Here is a 25,973-nt window from a genome sequence, read left to right on the forward strand (position 1 = left end):
CGCCGGAGTTTGAGGATCCTTCTGAAAAGGTTTTTAAAACTGGGCTCTCCAGCTGACAGAAGAGCTCAGTTAGAGGATAGGGGTTTACAAAATAAATGTGCACGGGGAGCAATCACCAGTCACTAGTCCTGATGCAGGAAACTCCCCAGCAAACTGCTTAAGCAAAAGCATAGCAAACTGCAGCTGAACTCTCGCCTGCAAGAAGATGGGAAGCATTGAGTGTGGTTTCAGAACTAGAGGCTGAGCGCTGGTATTTGGAACTGAGCATGGGGCCCCTCCTCCGCCCTCACTTATGATTTTATAGCCAATAGGTGATGAGGGTTATTTGCATATTTCCATTCACATAAGGAGCCTGAAGCAGTGACAGAAAAGGGTTTCTCCTACTCCAGGAGACCTGCTGGCACTTTTTGTCCTTAACTTTAGGGAAACTTTGCACTGAGGTGCAGGCTGCACAAACTGCACTCACTTGATCTCCTCTGGACACTGGAAAAGGGAGACATCTCCAGTGATGGCAAGGGGAACACTGCTGGCAGCCCTGGGCCTGTGGATCCACTACCTCGCTGCTCTCTGCACAGCTACTGCCACGACACAAGCCACTGTCCCAAGTAAGTCTGAGTCCTTGGCGTGGGAGAAACACTGGAAGCTGCAAGACAATATCACTTTTGCAAACATCAACTGAACTTCTGTTTGTGACTTTATACTAAAGGGAGGGGGGGGGGTGCTGGGGATGTGCAGAGAGGAAAGGGGGGCTGCTGGGGACATGCACAGGTGGGTATCAGAGCATGCACAGGGGAGACAAGATTGAGGTGCAGGGGGCATGTACAGGTGGCTGTTGGGGATGTGCATGTCAGAAAGAGAGGAGGTGTTGGGGGCTTGCATGGTGGTGCCCAGGGATATCACTAGTGAGATGCAGGGGGATGTTGGGTGCATGCACAGGAAGGAAAGAAGCACTGGGGCATGTACAGGGGAGGATGTGAGGTGGACAGGAGGGGGTGGTTGGGGTATGCACAGGGGAGGCTGTGGGGTATGCAGAGGGGAGGCTGTGGGGCAGGCAGGAGGCAGCTGTGGGGGAGGCTGTGGGGCATGCACAGGGGAGGCTGTGGGGCAGGCAGGAGGAGGCTGTGGGGCAGGCAGGAGGAGGCTGTGGGGCATGCACAGGGGCGGCTGTGGGGCAGGCAGGAGGCGGCTGTCGGGCATGCACAGGGGCGGCTGTGGGGCAGGCAGGAGGAGGCTGTGGGGCAGGCAGGAGGTGGCTGTGGGGCAGGCTGTGGGGCATGCACAGGGGAGTCTGGGGCAGCCAGGAGGCGGCTGTGGGGCAGGCAGGAGGCTGTTTGGAGGAGGGGTGTGGGGCATGCACTGGAGCGGTTGTAGGGCAGGCTGGGCCACGCACGGGAGGGAGCAGAAGGGGCGGGCTGGGAGGCCGGCCGGCCGGCGAGGGGCGCGCCGGGGGAGTGTGCGGGGCGGCGCGGGGCGGGAGGCCCGGATGGGGCCGCGCGGCGCGGGCGCTGGAATGCCCGGCACGCGGGCCAAGGTCACCCTGGCGCGGGGCGGCGCGCGGGGAAGTCCCTGCGGCCGGGCTTCGCCCCGGGCGTGGCTTGGCCGGGCGCGCGGGCCCTTGGCCCGGGTGCCGGAGCCGCGCGGGCGAGCCAGGCCAGCAGCGCCAAACTGCTGCAGTCCCCGGCCGCTGTCACTGCCCTGAGCCGCTGCAGGCCCTCCTGCTCTGCCCCAGGGAGAGGAGAATCCGGCCCCTCGGCAGGCACCTGGTTCCTGGCCCCAGGGTCTTCTCCGTCATTGAAATGCGGGTACTGGCTGCACCGAGATGCTGCCAGGGGACTGGGTTCTTCATCTGATTGCCCGTTAGTGATACTGGCTGTCAGACTACTGGTGCTCAACGTGACCTCACAAGAGCGGGGCCCTAGTGTGTAGTATTTATTAAGAGGGTCAAGTGGCCCGTCCAGTTGCACAACAGACACAGCTGGAACATCTCGAGCATGGCTTAAAAACAAAAACTAGTTGCAACATGTAGTAATAATGCATTGGTGTTGTAACTAATGCCTTTAAAGAAGATGAAGCAATTAGAGTAAAGCTTGAAGAGGAATATTATAATCACACAGAGGATATACATATATAGCACACAGAGAACATGGAAAGGAAGAATATATCATCTAGAGCAGGGATCGGCAACCTTTCAGACGTGCTGGGCCGAGTCTTCATTTAGTCACTCTGATTTAAGGTTCCGCGTGCCAGTCATACATGTTAACGTTTTTAGAAGTCTCTTTCTATAAGTCTATAATATATAACTAAACTATTGTTGTATGTAAAGTAAATAAGGTTTTTAAAATGCTTAAGAAGCTTCATTCAAAATTAAATTAAAATGCAGAGCCCCCCGGACCGGTGGCCAGGACCCGGGCAGTGTGAGTGCCACTGAAAATCAGCTCGTGTGCCGCCTTCGGCACGCGTGCCATAGGTTGCCTACCCCTGATCTAGAGAATAGTAGAATTTCACTAATTTTCACTTTGCTAATCCACAAAACTAATACACTTTCAACAAAGAAACTTTCAACCGACTTTTCATCAAAGGTGGGAGAGAGACTAATCCATTTTAAAAATCTAAGCAGTTAGAAAAAAGTTTGGACATATCTGTTGCAAACCATCAAGTGAAACTAAGATAGTAACTAACTATGGCCTAGAGCCTCAGCAGTACTTAGATGCCTAACTGCCTTTGAGGATCTGGGGCTACATTTTTCTCATTGTTGACATTTCATAGGGAAACATTAAGAAGAAAATGGATGGAGTGTTAGGGTCACCAGTTAGGTGACTATATTTCCAAAAGGGAATCGCTGGCCTGAGCCCTCCCACACATCTCCTGCCCGCCAATCAACTTGGCAAGAGCAAACGGAACAAATGTCCACTTTTGCCAAAAAAGTCGGAACGGCTGGGACAGGGCTTAAAAAAGGGACTGTCCTGGCCGAAACATGACGTATAGTCACCCTAGGCCACGGTGAAAAGGAATATATTCTCACCTTGAAGCTAATCTTATTCTATTGATGGTAATTCTAGGGCACCCATCACAATAATGGTTTAGTGGCGTAAAATGAGAATTCTCTTCCCTCCCAGAGCAAATTTGTAAACATCGTTTTCATTCCTATAGCTACTTCCTTGCTTTGAAGCCTTTCTGTTTAATATGTTAGTTCTCCCTAATAGTACATGATGTGGGAACCACTTGTGAGAACATCTCAGATCTAGCCATGCCAAGAGCCTGATGTAGCATTCCTTTAAACTCTCACTGAAGTCAATGGGTGTTTTAGGAGCAGGGGAACACAGGATCTGGGCCGCAGGAAATATAACGTCTGAATCCTTAAGAAACAGTACACAGAGATGTTCAAAGGAAGATTATATTTACAGAGCTAAATTCTGATCTCCGTTTAACCAGTGTAAATCTGGAGTAATTCCATCTAAATCAAAGGAGTTACACCAGTTTACATTAATGTAAATGATTAAAAAATTTGGCCCCCAGCTTTTAATATTACTTATAAATGCTGCTGTATGAACTTTCCAACAGAATCTTTGGCACTTCTGAGAGGGCATATTGGAGAACTAACTGCATAGTGCAGTCATAGGATCCTGTTAGATTTATTATGTACGAGAAAAGCTCGTAGTTGGGAAACTGACCTGTACGTATACTCCCTTGGGCATCATTATAAAAAGGGCCGTTGTATTTATTATTGTAGACGTCTGCCCACAGCTGCACTTTATCATCTTAACACTGTTTGAAAGAGTGATTCTTTACAGTGTTTTAGAATGCTAGGACCACTGAACTTTGTGGATGGTCCTAAAATGTAGGAGAGATGCTCCAGTGTGTCTAAAGGATGGGAAAGTACTCCCAGTGTATCATTTTACAAGCATACCAAATGCACTTGAGGGACGCAGTCATTCCACAGGGAATGACAGGCTCTAAGCCAGCATGTGTTCAGACATTTGTGCCCACATGGAGTCCTGCTGAGTCCTATGGAGCTCTGTGCAAGTGCAGTAGTTAGCCCACATAATATTTATTGCAGGATTAAGGCCATGGAGTTCTTTCCTCACGTGTGGGATAAATAAACTAAGTTGAAGCTCTTGAACAGTGTAGTTAAACAATAGCCTGCTTTATGGGTTGTTTTGTGGAGTTGTAACAAACAGTGTGATTTTATTGTATTGTTTAAACTACTCAGATCAAATCAAGCATGATTATTTCTGTAATTTAGTCCTTGCAAAAGCATTTCACTTGTCTAAGTTACAAATCTTTACTTTGTTAGTAAAGATGGGCTAATATAAGAAGCTTGGTGGGTATTCAAGATGACTGATACGTGATGTTCTATTGCGCTTAATCAGCTGTAGGACTAGTTATCTCAACAGAACTCTCACTGGTGTTTGTGTAAATATTTGAGCATGTGTGTGTTGATGTCAATGGAGCTGTGCCAGCCAAAGATCTAACCCATGATGTTTTTATGTATCTAACAATTTGAATTTCCACATCTGTGTTCGTAACATGACAAATTATGAAATTCTTGTTTATCCAAGATTCCTTCCTTAAGCCACAATTCAAATCCATTGATCCATAGTGAATAATTATTTAGATCTTATTTATATCCTACACCTAGATGGGGTAGTTCAACTTGCTCAAAATTCAGTTCTCAACCCACCCGACAATAGGATCAATTCAATGAAGGGCACAGTCTTGCTGCCATTGAAGTCAATGGTAATTTTGCCATTGACTTCAGTGGGATCAGGATCGGGTCCATAATGCTTGATTCTCCTCTTATTGGTACTATCCTTCCACTTGAGTCATTTCAATGTCTATAGAAGTCAATGGGACTTTTGGGGACTTCTAGCAACCAAGAGGGCTAGAAAAGTATCCTTTTTAACAAAAGGAAAGTTAAGATTCTCTTGTAGCCTCCTGATTCCAGCACCAGGGCTTTAAGAAAAACACCAAATATTGTGAGACTTGGGCTAAAATCGCGAGAATGGGCAACATTGCTAGGGCAGTATCAGAAAAGCAAGCTCTTTCTGTGCAGAGACTGTACTTATCTTGTTATTCACAACACTTCTGCTTCCTCAATTACAAAAATAAAATAAGAAACAAAACATTGTAGATTATGTTATTTTGACTGGCTCCCGGACAAATATTATGGTTAAAATGTGTACAATAAAAAGCCCAGAGTGAATTTTATGGCAAGAAAATTGAGTTTCTTTATAGTGCATCATCCCTACACAGATAACAAAGGCCAGAAAATTATACTTTGTATTTAAAAATATGCATCTGAAAGGTACTGCAACACTGACTACAATGATATTATTCATATGCTTAAAGCAACATACATGCTTTCATACCTTGCTGAACCAGGACCATAGCAAATATTAATTTTTAAAAAGGAATAATTTTGCTTTTAAAGAGCACTTAAGTCACCATTCCCTATAAGGCCTTGTCTAAACACAAAGTTGCACCATCTTACCTAAAATTGGTTGAAAACCTCTATGTGGATACTCTTCATTTGACTGAAACCTGACTTCTATCAATTTTAGCTTACGTCCATTCTGTGCGAAATTCAGCTACATTAATATAAGCCATTTTAAACCAATAAAAGATTGGAGGGGCGATGCATTAGTTTCACTAAATTGTTTTTAAAACTCACTGTTAGTTAAACTGATGTGAGTTTGTGTATAGACAACCCTACATTTCTTTGGCTCTGTGTAAGAACTCAGTGGTTAAAACCCTGCATCAGAATTCCCTTGCAGCTAGTTTACAAATATTAAACTAAAGTTGTGTGATGAGATTTTCTTCTCTTTATGGCCCCTACATCATTATGCCTTCAAGAAAAGCTATTATTATTATTCAAACTAATTTGTGCTGGTACGACAAGACATTGCTTTTATCCTTTGAACAGGGGCACAAATTGAACTGGCAAATTTTAGTTTTCTGAGTGGCTGTACATGACTGTTTAATAATGTGTCTTAGCTGGGCCTACTTTTAGCCCACAGTCCCTCTTTGTTATTTTAAAGCAGTATGTAATCCAATGTATGTAAGCACTCTTCAGCAAGGGAGATTTAGGTTAGATATTAGAAAAGATTTTCCTAACTATAAGGATAGTCAAGCACTGGAATAGGTCACCAAGGAAGGTTGGAGAATCTCCTTCATCGGAGGTTTTTAAGGATAGCTTAGAGCAGTGGTTCTCAAACTTTTGTCCTGATGACCCATTTCACACAGCAAGCCTCTGAATGTGAACCCCCCCCTTATAAAATAAAAACATGTTTATATATTTAACACAATTATAAATGCTGGAGGCAAAGCGGGGTTTGGGGTGGAGGCTGACAGCTCGTGACCCCTCCCCCTTTAATAACCTCATGACCCCCAGTTTGAGAACCCCTGGGTTAGACAAACACCTGTCAGGGATGGTCTAGATATACGTGGTCCTGTTTCAGTATGTGGCGAGGGACTAGATGACCTCTTGAGGTCCTTTGCAGCCTATATTCAGTGTGTGTGTGTGTGTGTGTGTGATGTATATGAATGCATGTGTGTACACACACACGTATGCACACTGAAATTGCAGATTCTAAATGGTCAGAAGGGGGAAAGAATTGTAATGAATTCTAGTTTTAAGATGTGAGATGCAGCCAAATTATCTTATGCTGCGATCGAATCAGATTTTGCATGCCAAACAAAGGGAGGTCAGGACAGTACTTGAGGAAGACTCCAGTGAACACCTCAGAACAGCAGGAAGTAATTATTGGTGACTTGCACATACATAATGTACTCTGAGTAAGTAACTACCTGGTGTACTTTGCTGCTGGAGATGCTGCCGTTCAGCTGAGTCCCTGACCATTTGTGGCCACTGAAGAGTCCATGGCCCTTATTGTAAGTACAGGGTTGCTAATCCTGGCAGTCTAGATGAATCGCTATTCATTTTGACTTCCTAGATCTCCCCTGCAATTTCAGCTGGACACAGTAACCACCTTCACCTCCTCTAACCCATGGCACTTGGCTTTGCATGGTTTCATGGTTGATGTGGTCGCAGACGTGACTGCATTTCAGTGGTGGATGAAATGGTCCCTATATATAAAGGTGTTTTATGAGGCTGAATTAATGAATATTGGTAAAGCACTTCGAGCTCCTCCGATGAAAGGTGCTATAGAAATGCAAGCTCTTCTCGTTAATAATCACATACATGTCAACGTAAGAGCATTCCTGGGAGTTAAATGTATTACAAACTAGAGGGGTCTATTCCATGCAGTGTGGTAGCTCTGTCAGCCCCAGGATATTAGAGAGAAAGTGGATGAGGTAATATCTTTCTTTTAGAGGGTATACTCTCAGCTACTCAGAAATAATAGTCTATGTATTGGAATGGACACACTATTAAGCAGATGCCAGTTTAGTCTATATTTTGGATGATTATCAAATAGTCTTAATGCAGTGGGGAATTGCCATGTAGTACCTAAATACAAAGAAAATAGTATAAAGGGAATGCAGGTGGAGTATTCTTCTTTGCCTTCCTGTATGAAACAGGAACTTACACATGCAAAGTCTTTGTGAGGTTCTGTGCATTTCATAGTTGAAAGCTGCTTTTATTCCTTTTTAAGACTTTATTGAGTCATCACTGAGTGGAAAGTTAAACAGTTTGATGTTTAACTAAGAACTATTCAGCCTTCAGGGCGTTCTCTTTCTGGGTTGAAGAAAAATGATCCTAGTTACTCTAAGGCCGTTTTTCAGAAAGAGGGTAATGGACTGAAGAGATAATTAACATTTGTGGTGAGAGCGAGAAGTTCTGAATGGGCTGTAGATGCAAAAAAAAAAAAAAAAAAAAAAAAATCCCCAAAGCGGGCAATGTATGAGGACTAGATAAAGCCAGGTCTACACTAGAAACTTTTACTGGTATTGCAATGTCATTTAGGGGGTGTGACTTTTATTTCTTTATTTATTGCTAGTATACAAATGTCAAGTGCCCTAATGTAGACAGTTCTGCTGGCATGAAAGTGCTTTTGCCCGTAGAGCTAATATTGCTGTATCACTGGTTATTTGTGATGCTGGATGCTAACACCCACAGTAACAGTAATGTTTTGTTTGCAGGACTTCAGGGCACATGCAAATACTAACAGTTTAGGCCTCAATTTAAGAAGGTAATTTAAGCATGGGTATAACTTTAAGCACATGAGGAATCCCATTAACTTCAGTGCATCTACTCAAGTGCTTAAAGTTAGGCACTTGCTTAATTACCTTGCTGAATAAGGCAATTTAACTGAACACAAAAGGTTGGGTTTTAAATCAATAAAGCATATATAATACATGGAATTACATCTGTAATACATGAAATTTACGTAATGAAAATACTGAAAAATATAGATACTTGGCAGGAAAAATTCTCATATTCTTAACATCTTTCTTCCAGAAAATCAACTTTCCGTCATGGAAAAAAATCAAGCAAAAATGGCCATTATTTGTGTGTGTGTTGCAAAATGCCATACTTTGTATCTTTGTGTTCCCTGCTCTGGGTCTGAGCATTTAATGATTATATTCCCAGAACTCTGTGAAATCGTGCTGCAAATGGTGCCAATAAACAAACCAGTAAACAGAACTGAGCTTTTGCTGGGTTGAGAAGAGGAGAAATCAATATTTGCTAAAAGGAAATCTGCCAACTAAGGCCGCAGTTCAGTAAAGCATTTATGCACGTGTCTAGATACATCTTTGTTCAGCAAAGCCTGTAGTTAATCACAAGCTGAAGTGCTTTGCTGAGAATAAGGATGGCCTGGATACATCAGGGCCTAAAAAGGGGCAGAAATATTGGTTTCCAGTTTTTAGGAGAGTATTCCAAACAACAGAGGAAATACTATTATAAAAGTGTATGGTTTTTATACTGCATTGAGTTGAAATCCAAATAGCACTCACTTTCCTCCTTCCTCTTGTCATAAAAATGGAAAAGCAATTCATATTTTTATTCTGAAAGCAGAGAAATTTCTCCAAGAAAGAACAGCTCATTGCAGGCATAGCATACCACATGCTGTGTCCTTACTAATATGCCCTTTCTCCTTCCCTAGGATGGATAGAAAGCAGCTTTTCTTAGAAAGTTGGTTATCAGATTGTCTGACATAATATTGCCTTTGAAACGTGGGCTGTTGTTTTGTTAGCTCAGTTCTAATCCCCAAGGCTGCCTTTTGACCTTCCCACTTTTTTAGTCAGAACAAACCCAGACGCCCACATTGAATAAAAGCATGGATGAGTTTGCTGCTACTAATTAATTACTGAATAATCAGTTTGTTATTGCTTAAGTGATTTTCATTAAAGCTGAAATTATGGGGAAGACACATCATCAATACTATGAAGCTTATTAGGAACTCAGTGATTTCTCCCTCTTCCCGCACCCCACAATTTGAAACCCTGGGGCATTTCTCCACAATGAAGGGCTAATTGCTTTTCAGATCCACCAGTTTTATATCTTTTCCGTTACCGGATTCAAATAAAAGCCTAAAATAAACACATACTCTTATAATTGGCCAGTTTCTACTGTCCTTGTTCTGGCAGGGAAATGGGCCTTAGAATAGGGTGAAATTGATTTTTACCTTGTCTTCTGACAGCTTTAGATCTGTGACGATCAAAATGTTTGTTTGTTTTTATTATGCATCTTCCTAAACCTGTTTTAATCCCTGTTTCCAATATGCTGTCTCTACTATAGGAAGCACCATAGAAACAAAGAGAGACTTTGAGGGGATCGAGAGCAAATTTTCTTTAAGGACAGCTGACGAACCTGATGATGACATCTGCTACTTGGTCCCGGGTCAAGAAGACACTGTGGCACGATGCAACTTCAACCATACCAGTAAAACCTTTGTGGTGATCCATGGATGGACGGTAAGAGGAAACTTCTGGAGCTCAGCTGCAGTCAAAACTCCTACTGATGTCAGTGGGAGCTCCACACACACAGAGCAATTGCAGTGTCAGGCCCTGTAGTGAGTTACTTGCATTACTGAAACTTTAGTCCAGGGGTCGGCAACCTTTCAGAAGCGGTGTGCCGAGTCTTCATTTATTCACTCTGATTTAAGGTTTCACGTGCCTGTCATACATTAACGTTTTTAGAAGGTCTCTTTCTAGAAGTCTATAATATATAACTAAACTCTTATTGTATGTAAAGTAAATAAGGTTTTTAAAACGTTTAAGAAGCTTCATTTAAAATTAAATTAAAATGCAGAGCCCCCCGGACCGGTGACCAGGACCCGGGCAGTGTGAGTGCCACTGAAAATCAGCTCGCGTGCCGCCTTCGGCACCCGTGCCATAGGTTGCCTACCCCTGCTTTAGTCCATGACAAAAGTATGTTTACAGTAAAAAAAAGGTTTTACTTTCCCCATTGTACGTCTCCTTCAGCATTTGGGGGCGGCGACTCTCTCTCACTATGTGTCTGTGCAGCATCTAACCCAGTGAGGCGCCAATCTCAGCTGAGGCTTCTAGGTGCTACTGCGATACCAATAATAATGTGAACTCTCTTTTCAGGTAACTGGAATGTACGAGAGCTGGGTCCCAAAGCTGGTGGATGCGCTGTATAAGAGAGAACCCGACTCTAATGTCGTCGTTGTAGATTGGCTAAGTCGTGCCCAGCAGCATTATCCAGTATCTGCTGCCTACACTAAACTGGTGGGAAAGGATGTAGCTGTATTTATTGACTGGATGGCGGTAAGCACTTGTACAGAGGGCTAGATCACATGGATTGTGGAGGTGCTAGGAGTTAGACTAGTTTAACGGGACAGTTTAGTTTGTTCTATCTCCATTCTGGATTTCTTTCAAGAGGAATTTCAGGCCATTCAGAAAGGGGGTGTGATTTTTCTAGCCAAAGATTTAATACTAGAGGCAAAACTAGGTACATGTTCTATGTGGCACGCGCACACACATCTGAACTGCTTTGGAGAGATCACAACTGTAAGAGTGTGTGTTCATTTGTAGTCGTTTCAATAGGAGAAAGATTCTGATGAACCAGAGGGAATTCAGAGAGGAATGGAAAGGGATGGAGGGGTTGAATTATCAGGAAAAGTTAAAAGAATTGAAGTATAGCTTTCCTAGAAGACAATGAAGGCAGGGCACATGGTAAGAGGAACTGACATTGGAGCAGACCAATGGTCTAAAGGCAGGTGCCTAAATCTATACTTAGGACTGATTTCATAGTTGCTGAGCAACTCCAATACACAATGAAGTCCACAAAGTGCGACTGGGGCAAGAAGGAGAATGCCGTCCCTCGGGGGGTGCGGGACCCAGGACAAGTCAGCCTCCCCACTAGTCTCCTCAGCATCCATCCGGCATGCCCCACCGTCTGCCACTCTCTTCCTCGCCGTCTGCCCGCCTCCTCACCCCCTCCCTCCTGCTCGCCTCCCCGTTCGCCTCCTCATCCCGCTTGCCCTCCCGCCTCCCCTCGCCGCCCGCCTCCTCACCCTCTCCCGCCTGCTCACCTCCCCCTTCACCTCCTCATCCCGCTTGCCCTCCCGCCTCCCCTCGCCGCCCGCCTCCTCACCCTCTCCTGCCTGCTCACCTCCCCGTTCACCTCCTCATCCCGCTTGCCCTCCCGCCTCCCCTCACTGCCCGCTTCCTCGCCTGAATATCAGGACAAATATCGGGACCGATCGTACATTGGTCGGAACGCGGGACAAAGGGCTAGATATCGGAACAGTCCTGATTTTTATCGAAGCGTGGGGCCTGCCAAAGCATGGGGCCTGCCAAAACCCAGGTCAGCCGCCCCAATTTGCCCTACCCAAGGGACGGCTCTGAATGGGGCATATTGATTCCCTGAGCAATACTGAGCTACTGCCCAGCATCTTGTTTGATGGAGGCCAATACCACGTGTCTCGGGAGAAGTTGCAAGAAACCCCATAGTTGGATAATTAAGAAGTAACATGCCCTTAGGAAAATCTCTTCCTAAGTCCCATCTGTCAGTGATGAGCTTATGTCCCAAAGCATAAGTGTTTATATACATAAAATGTCTTAATCCTCCTTGCAACTTTGGACGTTCTCATTATCTATCTAAATGTCTAAGGCTGTGGCTTCACTGGGGAAAAGGGGTGTCCTTAACTCACGTTCACTAACACAAGATAAAACCCTAGTAAAAAGGCCGTTTGGAGTCTTCCCACGAGTTAACAGGTCAGGTTCAGAACCCCGCTACCCCGTAGGCTAATTCCACTCCTTGGGGGAGGAGTTTCAGAAGCACTTAATGCTCAAAAGCTGACCTGCTCTCCTCCCATTGATGTCGTGGCCAATGCTGAGTGCTTTTGAAAATCCCCCCTACACCTTTTTTAAACCCCATTCAGAACTTTAGACTCGGCAATCCATTGTTCTTGTATTTATAACAATAGTCTACCAATATCGGAATGGCAGAAGGAGGGGGGAGGGTTTATTGTAGGGTGCTACTAGGGGACAAGGCTAAGAAAAGGAAGATCTAGGATAAATAGCAGGAGACATTTCTTAGTGGTGAAATCTCTTAAACTGTGGAATAGCCTCCCAAGTGCCAAGTGGAAACCCCTCACCTGTGAGAGGTTAAACTAGACTGGACAAAGCACCAGAAAATATAGCATAGGGAACAATGCTGTTATGGTAGCAGGGTAGTGCTGTGATTCATATGAAAATCAGTTATGGGATATGTGCACACTCACCCCTCTCTGAGCTGGGAAGTGATGAGAGCAGCATATATGTGGTCAGCCTTGCTTGACATGAATTTTCTTTAGGAGAAGATTTTCAAAAGCACAAATGGGAGTGAAGTGCCCAACTCCCAATGGCTTTCAGTGGGAGTCTATCTGCCCTTTATGCCTTTGAACTATAGAACCACAGGATTAGGGGGGACCGCCAGGGTTATCTTGTCTAGCCCCCCAAATCTGCCCTTAATCTTTTACATGGCACCTAATCCTGTCCCCACTGAAATAAACGTCAAACCATATTGTCTTCAGTCAGGGACTGGGTAGGTTTACAGTAAATTGCAATTTTTCAGATACTTTTTCTGTCTTAATTGTTTTGGTTTTGCACCCTTGGAATTTAAACTTTTTTTTTTTAAATCTTCCATAGGAACAATTCAATTACCCACTCGACAACCTCCATTTGCTGGGCTATAGTCTTGGTGCCCATGCTGCTGGGATTGCTGGAAGTCTGACCAAAAAGAAGATTAACAGGATCACTGGTAAGAAAACCCTGCTGTTTATCAGTTTGTGTGCTCACAAAGAGAGAATGGGGGACCCTGTTTCTCCCCTGGCTTGAATATTACCTTCTTCTTGAAATTTGGTTTGCTTTTAGCTAGGGCTGTTGATAGATCACAGTTAACTCATGCGATTAACTAAAAAAAATTAATCGTGATTAATCGCACTGTTAAACAATAGTCTACCAATTGAAATTTATTAAATATTTTGGATGTTTTTCTACATTTTCATATGTATTGTATTCTGTGTTGAAAATGAAATCAGTGTATATTATTTTTGATTACAAATATTTGCACTGTAAAAACCAAAAGAAATAGTATTTTTCAATTCACCTCATATAAGTACTGTAGTGCAATCTCTTTGTCGTGAAAGTGCAATTTACAAATGTAGATTTTTTTTTATTACATAACTGCACTCAAAAACATAACAATGTAAAACTTCAACGCCTACAAGTCCTCTCAGTCCTACTTCTTGTTCAGCCAATTGCTCAGACAAACAAGTTTGTTTACATTTACAGGAGATAATACTGCCCTCTTCTTATTTACAGTGTCATCAGAAAGTGAGAACAGGCATTTTCAAGGCACTTTTGTAGCCGGCGTTGCAAGGTATTTATGTGCCAGATATGGTAAACATTTGTATGCCCCTTTATCCTTTGGCCACCATTCCAGAGGACATGCTTCCATGCTGATGACACTCGTTAAAAAAATAATTTGTTAATTAAATTTGTGACTGAACTCCTTGTGGAAGAATTGTAAGTCTCCTGCTCTGTTTTACTCACATTCTGCTATATAGTTCATGTTATAGCAGGCTCAGATGATGACCAGCATATGTTCGTTTTTATAATAATAATTAATGGAGATATTCCATCTCCTAGAACTGGAAGGGACCTTGAAAGATCATCAAGTCCAGCCCCCTGCCTTCATTAGCAGGGCCAAGTACTGATTTTGCCCCAGATCCCCAAGTGGCCCCCTCAAGGATTGAACTCACAACCCTGGGTTTAGCTGGCCAATGCTCAAACCACTGAGGTATCCTTCCCCCCCCCCAAACACTTTTGAGAACACTTTCACTGCAGATTTGACAAAATGCAAAGAAGGTATCAATGTGAGATTTCTAAAGATAGCTACAGAACCCAAACCACCAAAAAAGAAAATCAACCTTCTGTTGGTGGCATCTGACTCAGATAATGAAAATGAACATGCATCAGTCTGCACTGCTTGGGATTGTTATCAAGCAGAATCTGTCATCAGCATGGAGGCATGTCCCCTGGAATGGTGGTTGAAGCATGAAGTGACATATGACTCTTTAGGTCATCTGGCACGTAAATATTTTGCGACGCCGGCTACAACAGTGCCATGAGAACACCTGTTCTCACTTTCAGGTGACACTGTAAACAAGAAGCAGGCAGCATTATCTCCTGCAAATGTAAACAAACTTGTTTGTCTGTCAAGTATCAGAGGGGTAGCCGTGTTAGTCTGGATCTGTAAAAGCAGCAAAGAGTCCTGTGGCACCTTATAGACTAACAGACGTATTGGAGCATGAGCTTTCGTGGGTGAATACCCACTTCTTCGGATGAATACCCATGAAATCTCATGCTCCAATACGTCTGTTAGTCTATAAGGTGCCACAGGACTCTTTGCTGCTTTGTTTGTCTGTGTGATTGGCTGAACAAGAAGTACGACTGAGTGAACTTGGAGGGTCTAAAATTTTACATTGTTTTATTTTCAAATGCAGGTTTTTTTTGTATATAATTCTACATTTGTAAGTTCAACTTTCACGATAAAGAGATTGCACTACAGTACTTGTATGAGGTGACTTGAAAAATACTATTTCTTTTGTTTTTTACAGAGCAAATACTTGTAATCAAAAATAAATATAAATTGACCGCTGCACACTTGGTATTCTGTGTTGTAATGGAAGTCAATATATTTGAAAATGTAGAAAACATCCAAAAATATTTAAATAAATGTATTCTATGATTTAACACTGCGATTCATCACATGATTAATTTTTTTAATCGCTCGATAGCCCTAGTTTTAGCGATAGCGATTGTGCCTACGTTTTATGCCTTTTTATTGTTGAGTTGCTAGGCCTATAGTGATTATTGATTGTGTGATGATAGGCCTTACAGGCCTGAGCCCCACTGTGCTAGGCACGGTACTTTGACCTATACAGCCAGGAAAACCCCCAGTTTGTCTGTGGGTCTGTCTTCACTGCAGAGGTGTTACTCTGATATTGCCTCTAACCTCCTTCCTGTCCACCCGCAGAGTTTCGTGTTGCTTTAAACTCAGGTTGGTTGGCCCTGCTGGGGCTTGGGTTGGTAACCCATCCACTTTGCAGTGAGGACACAGGCTAACTCACTCGAGTGCTGATAGTCCTCCAGTGCCTTCCCACAATTCCATTCCCCTCCTCCCCCACTCATGCCTAGAAAGACAGAACACACGTCTCACAAGTCACTAGGAGAGAATTGTAGAGTAGCTCAATTCACTACAACACAAAGAATCATGAGATATGCCCCCAGAACCCCTAGTGGCCCCCGCCCCTGGGTGAATGCAGCACAATACCGGTGAGGACACAGTAACTTGGGTAGGGTATTGCAGTGTTGATGCTCAGACCGAGGTGAAGCTAACCCAGGTGTTCAGTCCCAGGTGTTGAGCCCCTGAGTTAAACTTAGAACTGTCCTAGCAAGGTTAACCATCTGTTTTAGACACGTTTGCTGTTATGTTATGGGAATTTGCACAGTAAGGGAAGTGGATGTATGTTGTTTGTGTAAGTGTCACAATTGCGGCTTTTATTTACTGTTAGAGCAGGTCACTTTTTTGACTTTTGAAATTGATGCAATTTTAAAATTTCTTTAAAAATCAGGAACACTGACAATAATTTTTTTTCATTATTGGTCCCCTTCCCCCATACACACCTGTTTTTGTACCAGCAAGTGAGCTGGTTGAAATATTTCAATTTTTTTGATATTTTGAATTTTTAAAACTTAAATTTTTCAAAATGTGGGAAAAAATGAGAAAACATTTTGAGAAAAGTCATTTTTTTTTCACTAGCCATAAATACTGCAAACCTGTAAGGCTAGGTCTACACTACCCGCCTGAATCGGCGGGGAGAAATCGATCTCTTGGGGATCGAATGATCGCGTCTCGTTGGGACGCGACAGTCGATCCCCGAATCGACGCTCTTACTCCATCAGCGGAGGTGGGAGTAAGTGCCGTCGACGGGGGAGTCGCGGAGGTCGATTTTGCCGCCGTCCTCACAGCGGGGTAAGTCAGCTCCGATACGTCGAATTCAGCTACGCTATTCGCGTAGCTGAATTTGCGTATCTTAAATCGACCCCCCCCCCCGTAGTAAAGACCTGCCCTAAGAGTTAAACTGCCTTATTTCTTTACGCATCTTTTATATACACCATATTCTGTGTAATAATAATAATAATGAAGCTTTAATGTCTGTATTTAATACTTTAGCATACATGAATGTGTGCTTTCATTAATGTATTTAAGGAGCTGACCATGCAAACAAAACAACTTTTAAACTAAGGCTCCCCAAACTTGGGGACTGTAACACAGATTACATCAATTTCATCCATTGGTTTGGATTTTTTTACTCCCATGAAGGTTTAGATCCAGCTGGACCTAACTTTGAATATGCTGAAGCAACCACGCGCCTCTCCCCGGATGATGCTGATTTTGTGGATGTCCTACACACCTACACCAGGGGGTCTCCGGATCGCAGCATTGGGATACAGAAGCCCGTTGGGCATATTGACATCTACCCAAATGGAGGGGGCTTTCAGCCAGGCTGTAATCTAGGTGAAGCTCTGCGTCTGATTGCAGAAAAAGGCCTTGCAGGTAAGGCTTGTTTGGAAAGAGAAGGCTAACACTTGTCCAAGTGATCTTAGGGTGGGAGGAATTTTCAACAGCACCTAAGGGCCGGGCTACACTGCAGCTGGAAGTGTGAGTTCCAGCTCAGGTAGACACACGTATGCCAGCGCTGATTGAGCTAGCATGCTAAAAATAGCGGTGTAGCCATGTCTCTCTGGGCGCTGGGATGGTCTAGCTGGCCCAAGGAAGTACCGAGGGTCCTGGATGGGACTGTACTGGGGCAACTCGTCTGTCCCGCCCCCTGTGCCGCTGCAGCGATGCTGTTTTTATTGAGCAAGCTTAATCAAAGCTCGCATGCTACATCTACCCGAGCTGCTAATTGCTCTTCCAGCTCCAGCCCAGATGGACCCTTAGCTACTTAGGAGCCTAAATCGTATTGAAAGTCAATGGGACTGGTGCTCCACAGGCACTTGTGACGATCCCCCCATAAGGCCCTCATCTCAAATAGACTGCTCGATCACTGATAACTCTGACCGGGTAACCTGATTCTCTTCCTTCAAAGATGCGGATCAACTGGTGAAGTGCTCTCACGAACGCTCAATCCACCTCTTCATTGACTCCCTCTTGTACGAAGACAAGCCAAGCCTGGCCTACCGCTGCAACACAAAGGAAACCTTTGAGAAGGGGTTGTGTCTGAGCTGCAGGAAGAACCGCTGCAACAATCTGGGCTATACGGTCAGCAAAGTGAGAGCCAAGAGAAACAGCAAAATGTATTTGAAGACTCGCTCTCAGATGCCCTATAAAGGTAGGTGGCGGCCGTTTCATTGTGGGAAAAGTGATTTTTGTTCACGATGCCTTGTGTGGGAGGAGAATGATGATCTTGCTTCTTTGCAAACTGACATCCGGATACGCTGAGCTATTGAAGATCTTACCGTTCTTCCCTTAAGGAGAAGCAGGTGGGGAAGTTAATGTAGCACAATGTTAAGGGATCCAAAGGGCCTGTGTTGTCCAGTGTAGTCAGTAACTCTGCTTGGAACATGCTGACTCTCTGAATTTTTCCATCGCTTTCTTTCCAAACCAATTCTTACTGTTGCTGGAAAAACTAAAAGCAAACCAAAGCGTGGTGAGTGGCTTATTCTGAGATGTGCAGGCTTCAAACTCCAACGCTATCTAGTAATGCCGGGGCCAAAGCCTGCCACCGCAAGACATACACTTTTTTTTTCTGATTGCCACAGTGGCTGGTCTAAAATGGAAATTGCTGGAAAGAATCGGAAAGCTTTCAGCTACGGGGGGAACTAGCTAGGTCAGCCTTGCAGCATTGACAGGAATATATGAAGGACCCACGTATGGCTGCGCTACAAGCACTGAGTAAGGAGCAGTAAGAAGCTCACTACTCCAGAAGTAAACCAAGGACAAGCAGTACTCCGAGTTTCTCTGGTGCTGCCAGTGTTGGAACAGTGGCCGGACTGGAATTTGTGGGTGTTTAGAGTGTAGTGGTGATTCGCTGAACCAGTTACAACAAACTTCATAGGGACTTTTTTTGCACGAGAAAGAACTACTCCTTTGAGTCTGGGTGTGCAGGGTTAGCTCCAGCACTGAGACACATGAACCTTCCCTGTGAAACGACACCAAGCCAGTACTGAAGCCCCAGCGAACAGTTTATATAGCCATTCCAATGCCGAGCGGTAAATAACCCTGAAGTAGTTGATTCTGCCATCCTTGCTCCTGTTAAGTAATCCTTAACACAAGAAAGTCCTCTTGATGTCTATGGAACTACTCACATAACACAGGACTAGTCAGCTTGAGCAAGGGTAGTAGATCCACACCAGGGTTTAGCCAAGTTGTCAGGTTTGCTAGTGTGTCTCTCTCTTTGCAGGCTGTTTTTAACAATGAATTTTCCTTTTCTCTTCCTTCCTCCTCCCAGTCTTTCATTACCAGGTCAAGGTCCATTTTTTTGGAAAGGAGAATGTGACCAAGACAAATCAGCCGTTCCTGGTCTCTTTGTATGGCACTGCCGATGAGAGCAAGAACATTGCTTTGATACTGTGAGTATCAGCAGAAATCCAGACAAGCACAAGTACAACCCACTGCTCAGGCTGTCTCCTGCTAGGCCTGAACCACAGAGGGTATGACTCTATTGCAGCCCCAACTAAAGAGACTTATGCTTTGAGCTCTTGTGGTTCAAATCTGGCTCAGATAGCAGCTGTCAGCCGTGCAGTACTGAGGCTTAGCATATAGTCTCCATAAGGGCCACTTTGATCAGAGATTTGAAAAAGAAACGTCAAGTCAGGCTTGTGGCTCGTCATAATCAAAAATTCTCCAAGCCAAAGAAATTCAAGACCTTATTGTGTCATCAGTCTTCAAGCAGAGCTCCCTGTTGAAAGCAGTGGAGAGTTCTGCTTACGCTACACTAGCTTGGATTTGCTGTTACGCAAGAGTGGTGCTCTTCCCCACCCTCCCCACTGTAGAGCCTTAATGTCCTCTTCCCACTGAGTTAAAGGCAAAGACTTACATGTAACTTAACCCAGTTTTGTTGTCCAACATGGGTCTGCCACAAGCCGCACAGATGGGGGTGTGTAGGAGCTGACCAGCAACAGATTGACTCAGAGATGGGAGCTAGGGTGGGTTGTAAGGGCCTGAGCTGAAGTCAGTGGAAAGATGCCCATTGACTACAGAGCACATTGGATCAGGCCCAAAGTGAGACAGCGCACACTTGCCCATCTCTGAAAATACACAAAGGTCTACTCACAGATTGTAACTTATTTTTTTCCACAGACCTGAAATTTCCACAAACAAGACCTACTCCTTCCTGGTTTACACCGAGGTCAGTATTGGAGACCTCCTCATGCTGACACTGCAGTGGGAGAAGGAATCCATTTTCAGTTGGTCGGACTGGTGGACCACCTACGCTTTTGACATCCAGAGGGTCAGAGTGAAGGCAGGAGAAACTCAGAAAAAGTAATTACAGTAAAAATTGAATATTGGATTTAATTGCCAGTGTGTCAGGACTCTCAAGATACCTGGTGGGGGTAGAAAGAGATTAGGAGCATTTGTTTGAATAAAAGCCAGGGGTCAGATTCACAGGTACACGCTGGTTGTTGTTTTTTGTGCTGCTCTAGTGATGCAAAGAGCCATCAACCTGGCTCAAGCAGCTAATTAGGTTAGGTTTACAGATGTTTCACATCACTGTAGCAGCTAGAGCATCTCCGTTATTCTGGTCCCATAAATTCCACTCAGCACCATTCAGCCATGCACTTAAGTATGTGGCTAACATTAGGGATATGAGTAATCCTGTGGACTTCAATGGAACTATTCATGTGCTTAAGAACCTTGCTGAATCAGCGACTTTGATGCTATTTGCAGACCATCTCACCTGCCTCCTAAGCATTTGTGTAAATAACACTTTCATCACAAAGAAGGGAGGGACTCCTGAACACCCTTCCACATTTGTATTCCCACAGGAAGTGTGTGTGTGTGTGTGGCCATCTTGGAAACGCTTTATTCGCTTGGGAATCCTTCAATCAGGAGGGCAGCAACAACAGCACGTGACTTTGTTGTGAATGAATACCGCATACCCAAAGCAGCACTCATGAGTAGTTCAGAAGCAGAAATACATTCACATAAACCAAATTTTGAACAGTGACCACATTCATAAAGCTTGAAGTCTGTTGGCAGAAAATCTGAACTGAAAAAGGGACTTAAATGTGTCCAGTTGTTTGTCGTGTAATGTATCCAGCTCTGGATTTTGTACAGTTGTAAGTTTTTCAAAATACACAGTAATGAGAGCTGGAGAAATATGGAAAAAATGATCAACAAGTAGCTTTGGCCAATGAAAGCAGCTGCTGGGTTTGGGTGAAATTGGCAACATACTTCGTTCACAAAGGTTCAGGGGAGCAAGGGTTTTAACCAAGAATGTTCAGAGAAAGCAAAAGTCACATGAATATTAATGTGTGTAAACTCCTGGACCAGAATGTGCATGGGAAGTAAGGTTCTTACAGCCATTTAAAAACATTGCACAGAATTTCACCCTTTGATTAATGACGAAGGCCTGCAAAAAGTCCAGTTTACCTCCTTTCCCAAATTTGTTTCTGCATGTATAGAAGTGCTTTCCTGAATCAGGTCCCAAGAGCCGGATTGCTCAGCATCTGGCACTGAGCCTTTAGGAGTTGAGGTCATTCAGCACTTTGCAGAATTGGGCCAATAAATGACACAATTTGGCTGCATGCAGTTTTCACTCTAAGTGGAGTAGCCATTTGTCCATAACAATGCATTGAAACAAGTCAGTGTCTTTTTAAAATCTCTTACCAACGAAGTTTCATTGTACCTAAGACAGGTTTCAGAGTAGCAGCCGTGTTAGTCTGTATCCGCAAAAAGAACAGGAGTACTTGTGGCACCTTAGAGACTAACAAATTTATTAGAGCATAAGCTTTCGTGGGCTACAGCCCACTTCTTCGGATGCATCCAAAGTCTCTAAGGTGCCACAAGTACTCCTGTTCTTTTTTCATTGTACCTAAGTTCACTAGAAACTGCCTGTGCTGTTTGAAATTGTACAGAATTTTTACAAATGACATTACCGGAATGTTTAAAAACAAGTATTGGTTTTATTTTTCAAATAGGATATCTTAATGTTATTTTTGGCACTGTGTAAATAGATTTTTTTGGTTTGTTGGCATTTTTTAAAGTTTTTTAATTTGGACAAAAATGTTTTGTCTTGGTAAAATAGTTTGTGTAGACTTTTTAAAATGTTTTTGGATTAAGTAAAATTTAAAGGAAATTTTGAAATGGAAAGTCGTTGCAAACCAAAATTTAAACATTTTGTTAAGAAAGTGTCAAAATAAATTTTCAGTGTTTTTTTTTTGGGGGGGGGATAGAGAGGAGAGTAGGGTTGAAACTAAAAACCTGGCAAAATTGGCACAAATTGGTGAAATGTTTCAGTGTTGCCAAACCTACTGTACATTTTTTGCTGAAAAAATTTTCAGCTGAAAAATTTCTCCCAGCTCTAGCCATTTCTTAACCGATTGCTCATGCATTTAAGAATCAAATGATCCCATCCTTGACAAAGGCACATTGTTTCTGGGCATTGGTTGCATTTTAAGAGCTAAAACGGTTGTCCCTGCTCAGCTGTTTGAAAACTCTTATGTTTGATCTGCAGGATGGTGTTCTGCTCTCGCGATGGGATCTCTCACCTCAAGAAAGGGAAGGAGGCTGTGGTATTTGTGAAATGCGCTGATAAGCCCAACAACACAGATACAGGGTAAGAGCTCTACTGCAACACATGATGCCACACAGACAAATCAATGAATGTAGAACATTACTTTAAGGATGTTCTCAGTATTGGCTGAAACCAGGCAGTGCCGAAAGTCTTGTGAGAAAACAGTCTCATGAGATTGCCACTTTGACGTCCATGGTAACGCTGGTCAGTGCTAGGTGCGCTTTGGGGAAGCATCTGAACTTTGCCAAGGTTATCAAAACTTAAGTGACTGAATATTTGGTCCTGGTTCTCTGCTATCCTGTATAGTCATAGACCCCTATGCAAAGGGGGGGCACAGGGGGTGTAAAGCCCTAATAGGCTTACATTCACGCTTTGCACAGGATGGGCCAAGTAGGGTATAAGGTGATGCCTTCTAACTCAGCAGGAAACAAGCACACTTTTGTCTTCAGGACCATTTGTGGTTTCTTTTAAAACATGTCCATCTTCGTTTGGGCTTTACAGCTAGGTTTCAGACGGTCAGTGGTGGGCAGTGTTTGATACAGTAGCTATTTTTAGGTCTCATGGGTGCACCTGCCTATTTAGGTCTCAGTTCTCCATAACGATGCACTAGACCCTCGCTCCAGGGCTAAGCCCCATTGAAGGCAATACGAACTGCTGGCGTGCAGCACTCCTATAAAAATCAGGTGTGTGTCATAATTAGTGACCAACAACCATCAAAGAGTTGAGCAGCTAACGTATTGTCACACAAAACAATTGTTTAGACTTTGAAAAAAATCCTACAAATAAGGCTAAGGTAGGTTATAAACTGCTCCTATTTCTCTTTTAGAGACCAGTCAAGACCTTAAAGAAAGAGCAGCTCTTGGATTTTCTGAAGAATGAAGTGGATGAAACATTTCTGCTTTGGATGGAAAAATAATCCCCATTATGTTGGGTGTTGAGAACTGAATGTATTGAAATATCTAGCAGCTGTAACACTGCTGGCCTTTTAGTCTGCTATTCCTAGTTATTCTAGTAGACTCTTTCGTACGGAGTCTCAGAACACACAAAGTGGTTACTTAACTATAAAGAACATATTAGCCAAGTAGTTTAAAATACATCTACAGAAAGTGTAACATCTTGATTACCGGGAAGAATTCAGAGTTGTTATTTTGCCTCAAAATACCACCTTGTAACAAGGTTTCTTGATATAATGTACTGTATAGCAAATTCTTAGTATTTATTGAAAAGTCTCATTTCTGGGCCTGTATTTTGGCTTTTTAAACTTGATTTGTTACTTTTAAAGATTTTTCTAAAACTGGACAGATGTCTGTTTTTGTGGTTGGGCAACATCCATTCAGCTAATTAATGAGTTTAAAGACCCTTCGCTGACCCTTGCTCAAGGTGGTCAAATATATATTTAGCATTCGGAAAAGCATACACCTGCTCTTGCTAAGGCTGGTAATCAAAAGATGCCCAGAACTGAATGAATATGGAAAGAGAAAATTCTGGATAATAATGCATTGTACTTGAGGTAAACTCCAGTGCTATGAGTACTGATTTATCCTTAGGGTGATCTGTTAATCTCTACTCTGTTAAATAGTTCATCCTGCAATAAATTTCCAATCATAGGAGAAGAGCATTTTCATTGTCCTATGATGATATTTTAACATTAATGGGTAACCTCTTTTTCAAATAAAGCCATCTAAACTCTCACATTGCTCTAAGTTAGGGGCTTCGAAAGACACAACAAACTGGAAACTGCAGGAAATTTATTTTCATCATCTGTTTATGACACCAATGCAAAATGAGGTGGAAACCAGGCCATTCTGCTCTGACACTTGAGTTTCAGTCATTCGAGCCACAGCTGTGCTAGTCTTGTGTTCTCCTGTATTTTCCAGACATGAAAATGGACAGGCTGCATGATCATCCTTCCCTTTGCTGATATTCTTGTTTCCAAAGACTACTCTCTATTTATTTCTTCCCTATGACATAGGGGTAGAAGCTGTGAGCTGCAAGATTGTCTGAAATGTCACAAATTTCAGTAAGGTGCAGGATCTAGGCCATTCAAGGAGCCTGAGTGTATTGTTCACAAAACACAATGCTCAGAGATCACTTGAATTAAAAGTGCCACAAACAAACACACAAGTACTGTAAAACTGAAGGGTTGGGTTTTTTTTATAATAAATAATGTATATTTATTCGAATGCCATGAAAAATTCAGTAGCCTTCTTTTATTAAACCATAAATCAAAAATTGGGGGGGAAATACGAGCTCGAATATGATTACATATCCGTTTTTTGTAATCCTTGCATTTATTACAAAGCATATGGTGAAGGTGGCATTTATGCTAAGTCATCCAGAACAAAACACAAGGCCTGTCTGTATGTTATTTTTCAATCAACGTACCATTAGCAGATGAGGTGAACAAAGAGCTAACCCAGTGCAATATGTTGGAATGCCAACAACTCAAAAGGTGCTAAAAATTTGATGTCTTAACCCAATGAATAATGGCTGAGAGAGGATGAGAGTGTTGCTTGGGTATTGGAGCATGTCACTCAAGGCCTCTAAAAGTGATAAAACAAAGTGATTCATGTTTCCGGTTGACATTGCTTTTACTTGCATTTTCCTGAAAGATGAGCTCTTTGGAAAGAAGACATGTGAGGACTTTTAATAGAGGATCTAATAAAACACCTACAGTACTCGAATGCTCAATGGTGAAAGGTTTCTATACATGTGGACACATGATTTAGCTTGAAATGTTATTTATTACCTGTAAATATATATATTTTTATGTGTGTAAAGGTAGTTTGTATATATTGCTGAGATTATCAAGACTATCTCCATTTATACAGTTATGTGCTATTAATTCTGTATATAGCTTTCAAAAAGCTACTTAACCATGCTTATGAAATAATGCAGTGTAATACGCATTTTCTAAAGAAAGCATCTCAATTTTGTACAGAATGGAAACCTGAGGTCTTAATAAAATTGTCAAATTAATTCCCTAGCTAGACTAGTTTTGTTTTGCAGAAATAAGCATTGAAACATCAGTGGTATTTTAAAACTGACAAAATTTGCTGGACTCTGGGAACAGATAGTGGGAGACATTTTCAAAAGTGACCAATGCTTTCAGTTTTGGATGTCCTGCTTGAGATGCCTTAAAAGGGCCTGATTTTAAGAAAATGGTGGGAAAAAATCAGACCCTTCTAAGATACTTCAAGGTGGGCACTTCTGAAAATCTTGGCCCCAAGGAAAAAAGTAGTTAATCGAATGTTGGGCCTTCCAAACTTGACACTGTCCATTTCTATAATGTTGAAAGTCTTGTTTCTTTTTTTTTTGCATATGGCATAATTACATTTCTAGGGCTACCAAACACATGACTAGAAACTTGCTCATGGCTGAGGTGTGCTTGGTGCAGCCAGAGGGATGGGTGGCTGAGTGGAGGACAAAGATAGATGTAATCCACTTCACATTTATATCACTACCCCCTGCTCTTGGGGTCATTCTGCACCATAATAATTCACCCGGCACAAGCTAGAGCAGTCCACAGGCTGCTGTAATTTACGACGTATTGTACCACAATAGACAGGGATAGCTCAGAAAGCAGAGGAGCCCTGGCTACACTTGCCAAGTGAAGACCGAAGGGGTGATCTAGGAGCCCTGGTTTAGCTGAGGCTCTCCTTGCACAGGGCAAGGCTTGAGTGACTGCTGAGCTGGGACACTGGTGGGGAATGAGGCTAGGCTTATGGCTGTAGAGGGAGGTGAACTTTTTCA

At 43.1% G+C, this 25,973-nt stretch overlaps 1 protein-coding gene across 1 annotated transcript; it reads left to right on the forward strand.

Moving 5' to 3' along the window:
• Positions 1-366: 366 nt before the first annotated feature.
• LPL (lipoprotein lipase) lies at positions 367-25,199 on the forward strand. The gene is made up of 10 exons (XM_054032923.1): positions 367-605; positions 9,701-9,876; positions 10,513-10,692; positions 13,060-13,171; positions 16,802-17,035; positions 17,571-17,813; positions 18,933-19,053; positions 19,784-19,966; positions 22,161-22,262; positions 23,047-25,199. Exons 1-10 carry the CDS (start codon positions 509-511, stop codon positions 23,063-23,065), a joined length of 1,467 nt encoding a protein of 488 aa, XP_053888898.1. The 5' UTR covers positions 367-508; the 3' UTR covers positions 23,066-25,199.
• Positions 25,200-25,973: the final 774 nt, after the last annotated feature.

Source organism: Malaclemys terrapin, chromosome 6 (genome assembly GCF_027887155.1).
Source record: "Malaclemys terrapin pileata isolate rMalTer1 chromosome 6, rMalTer1.hap1, whole genome shotgun sequence".
Taxonomy (NCBI): Eukaryota; Metazoa; Chordata; order Testudines; family Emydidae; genus Malaclemys; species Malaclemys terrapin.

Bases quoted from the DNA above. Each gene is read 5' to 3' on its own strand.
- LPL (XM_054032923.1), top strand. From the start codon at position 509: ATGGCAAGGGGAACACTGCTGGCAGCCCTGGGCCTGTGGATCCACTAC. The intron at 9,877-10,512 runs GTAAGAGGAAAC...CTCTCTTTTCAG, and splicing joins TGGTGATCCATGGATGGACG to GTAACTGGAATGTACGAGAG. The intron at 17,814-18,932 runs GTAGGTGGCGGC...TCCTCCTCCCAG, and splicing joins CTCTCAGATGCCCTATAAAG to TCTTTCATTACCAGGTCAAG.